At 37.1% G+C, this 4,196-nt stretch overlaps 1 protein-coding gene across 8 annotated transcripts in view; it reads right to left on the reverse strand.

Annotated features, from left to right (window-relative positions):
* The window catches only part of osp (myosin phosphatase Rho interacting protein outspread), a 720,049-nt gene extending 716,207 nt beyond the window's left edge, over nt 1-3,842 (reverse strand). For all 8 annotated transcript variants that reach the window (XM_069816125.1, XM_069816128.1, XM_069816126.1 and 5 more), the window contains exon 1: nt 3,259-3,842. In XM_069816125.1, the coding sequence (XP_069672226.1) occupies nt 3,259-3,384 (126 nt within the window). In that variant the 5' untranslated portion in view covers nt 3,385-3,842. The remainder of the gene's footprint in view (nt 1-3,258) is intronic.
* Nucleotides 3,843-4,196: the final 354 nt, after the last annotated feature.

Genomic DNA, 4,196 nt, shown 5'->3' on the forward strand with positions numbered 1-4,196 from the left:
CAGACAAAATATTGTGGCCACGAAAAAGATAAGACGTACAAACGAAGTCGAGTAAAAAACATTGTCAATGACACAAGGCCAAGCACTGACTCGGTGCAGTGGTCACTGCACATATCTCAACTGGTCAAATCTTCATGCATGCACTTTTTGTGAAACTTACACATGTACGTACAAACTTCCTTACAACTGGCTTTTAGAGAACCCAAAGGTTCATTGCCGCCCTCACATAAGCCAGCCATCGGTCTCTATCCTGAGTAAATTAATCCAGTCTCTACCATCATATCTCACCTCCCTCAAATCCATAATTAATACTATCCTCCCATCTACGTCTTGGCCTCCCCAAAGGTATTATTCCCTCTGGCTTCCCAACTAACACTCTATATATATGCACTATGTAGGCTATAAACACAATGTATAAAGAACAACTTAATCACGTAAGCCTATATCCACATTTTGATGGGAAATCAGTTTAAACCTTTTCCTACATCATTTTTCAATTGATTGATCGACAACGTAGTTACCAACCACGCTGCGTCAACTCTGTGGTTATCTAGCGCCGATAAAGTTATCACAGCGAGACGGTATTTTGGCAAGCTTAAGTCATAGGATTTACCATGTGATTATCTGATTATGAGACTAAGCAGAGTCTGAACCCAAGCCCAAGCGCAGCCTCGGAGCACATGTCCCGTTCGCTAATTCCTAAATCACATCAAATGTATAGTCAGTAGTGGAACGTAAGTTTTGATAATGTCGTCACAGATGACAAATGCAACGCTTACACGGCGTGTGGCATTTATAAATAACTTACATAGCCTACATCAGGAAACAACAGTTACAGTTAAGTTGCAAGAGATAACTGAATATTTTCGTTCAACGACCTCTCCATGGACAGAACAATAATAATAATAATAATAATAATAATAATAATAATAATAATAATAATAATAATAATGTGAAACTAGCGCTGAGGTAGTTCCGGGATTTTTGAAGTGAAAATCGTTGAATTTATAAGGAATTTTGTGGAGATGCAATTGACGTATATGCAAGGCACAACAAAAGCCTGAACTAAACCTAACCTGTCACAGATTCGTATATGTAAAATGTATAAGCGGAGTACGAAGGAACTACCTCAGCGCTAGTTTAGCCTCAAACGGTGAACATTTATACATCTTATATAGTACTTACAAATGGCTTTTAAGGAACTCGCAGGTTCATTGCCGCCCTCACATAAGCCCGCTATCGGTTCCTATCCTGTGCAAGATTAATCCAGTCTCTGTCATAATATCCCACCTTCCTCAAATCCATTTTAATAGTATCCTCCCATCTACGTCTCGGCTTCCCCAAAGGTATTTTTCCCTCCGGCCTCTCAACTAATACTCTATTCTGGATTCGCCATACATGCTACATGCCCTGCTCATCTCAAACGTCTGGATTTAATGTTCCTAATTGTGTCAGATGAAGAATACAATGCGTATCTTATATAAAAATACTCTAATTGTTAAATATTAAAGAGTGTATTTCATTTGATTACAAGTGAAAGAAAATAAGATTTGAAGATAAGTAAGATCATAATAAACACTTCACAGCAATTTTGTTCTATTCTCGTGAATTTGGCTTTCCATTCATTTTAAAGACGCTGCATTATTTAGATATCTCCAAGTTGAGAGCTGTCTCCTATTATAGACCCAGTCTTTACTGCGGAGTAAAGAAGGCCGAGAAGGGAAAGGGTTCACGAAACAACGGCCTTGACACTACGTATAGGAGCGGAGCTATACAGTGTTATTTGCTTTGGAGTTCACCTGTCAAACGAAAGAAATCGCATGAGTTCGAAATGTTTACTCTCACAGTACAAGCCTAACATGCAACTTTGAAGAGTCACATTACAAGAATAAAACAAGAGTTAATACTTGCACTAGGAACATTTTAAAGGTTATTAATGAGGGCAATTTCGCTAATGTCAGTTCAGATTGTTTGCCAACAATGTTGTTAAACGCTGTAAAAATATTACATACTGTACATCTATACTTAGACCTTACTACTACCACATAACAATAAGTTGCTTGTTTAGTCAACTGTTCATAGATTGAACCAGATTGATACCTTATGAGGTAACTAAGCCAGGTGATAATGGGTAGAATGGCCAGTTCCCTTCCCCCCCTCCATTGAATACATCGCTGACTAGTAACATATTGAACTAATCAGACTTAAGGTGTATACAAACAATTATTGTTCTTCCTCTGACACATATCGTCATGTGAGATGTACTGCCTGATAATAGTTGTACATATCAGCCAGAACCTCGATCAGAGGTAGGCCTAGACATACAAGTATTGATCAAATAATGAAGTTTATATTCAAATTCGTCCACCACTTTAATATATTTCAGTTAGGCCTACTACGTAAAAAGAGCCAAATTCATTGCAATGAGAAATCAAAGGCAAGTAAGAAAAAGATGAAAACTAACGTTAGAAAAATTATCCTCCAAATTGTCGGAATCGTTCAAGAATGTCCCGCAACCGGGGATCTCTTCATTGGGATGACGAAAAGTTAATTTAATCCTGTGTTTCGTATTACAAATGAAATGTGATCAGAAAGACAGAAATATTAGCATAATCAACAACAATAAACGCATCAGGGTACCGAAGTAATAAAGTACTTTCTAATTGTCTTAAGTACCTATATTGAAAATGTTTCGATGTTACATATTTTCAAATTTTATCGTAGATTCTTTAGCTAAATTACTTACTAATGCATTATTATTATTATTATTATTATTATTATATGGCGTCAATGTGACTTTCTAATGCACATAACGTGGTATAAAACTACTCTACCAGCAAATCATTTCCCAAAGGAGTATTAGGCCTATTCAACTTTTGATGCAAATGTATGTAAATGTGAGTACTCATTGCATATAATGCTGTCTCCACTATAATAACAACAAAGTTCCTCTTTAAACATTAAAATCGTTAAATGATTCGCTGAATAGCATTGCACTGCTTACTTTTCTAAAAAAAAAAAAGGGGGGGGGAAGGGTTATATTATTTCAGTGCGAGCAGAAATAAATAGCACTGCAACGCAAAAATTTTAAACGGTCATCTTCTCACACATCTGTAATGGGTACCATTTAGATAAGCATTTACACACTTTTAGGGAGGAGATGTAGTAGAAATTCAAATTTTCTTTCACTTAATCACAACCTGTCTTTCTGTCAATTAAGCTAACTTGCGTCAAACTATCAACCATGTGACTACTTACCCTGTTGCTTTGAAGAGCTTCGGCACTGTGCTCTTCTTTCTGTCTAAAGCAGTTGGTGCACTTGCTTTTGTTGAAGATGTTGGGTGCGAATTTTCTGCATTCGGACCTCATCAGTGTTGCTGACATGTTGTCACACACTTTGACACACACTGCAAGAGTCGCATGTTTTATGGAGAGTCTTGTACAAGCGTCGTCCGTAAAATCTTGTTGTTATAAGCATATTTTACAAATATTGATGCAACGTTTACATAAGGCAATTCATTCGACTGCTGATAATTGAAATGTATTTAATTATTCGGTGAATTATATTACGTGGCGACGACAAAATACAATCATTCAACTGTCACAGCACAGTAGGAAGCCCGCCGGCTAAATGACACTTTTAAAATTATGAATTAAAAGCGTGCGTCTCCTTGCCACCGTACTACTCACTACACAATTGTACACAAACACTTTTCACCTGTCTCCCTTGGCCGATATAATACCCCACTCCAGTTCACAAGAAAGTATAGCCATTTTCCTACTGCTGAAGTACATCCACTACACGAACTCGACCGAAGCCCGACTCCGACTGGTACCATTGGTAGGGAGTTCGCTTGTCGTTCCATTCATACTGGTCTCTTGCGAGGTAGAAAGTAGTTCCAAGCAGTGGTAACGGCTTACCTGCTTGTGCAAAAATATTCATGATACAATACGGTGTTATAAGTGCAACGATATCAAAATTAATTAGTGAAGTGTATTATTACTTATTTATAAACACTATAATCACATAATCTAATGAAGGAGTACCGGAGATTTTAAAACGCGTATGTAAGAATCTGAAGCTGGAAACACTAAATTATAGACTTACGAAGCGATTAAAAGCAATAACATTAATGACATACGTCTTATGTACAAAACTAGTTAGACTGTCATTAAGTTTACACCAATGGTATCCA

The sequence above is a fragment of the Periplaneta americana genome, chromosome 17 (assembly GCF_040183065.1).
Source record: "Periplaneta americana isolate PAMFEO1 chromosome 17, P.americana_PAMFEO1_priV1, whole genome shotgun sequence".
Classification (NCBI taxonomy): Eukaryota; Metazoa; Arthropoda; class Insecta; order Blattodea; family Blattidae; genus Periplaneta; species Periplaneta americana.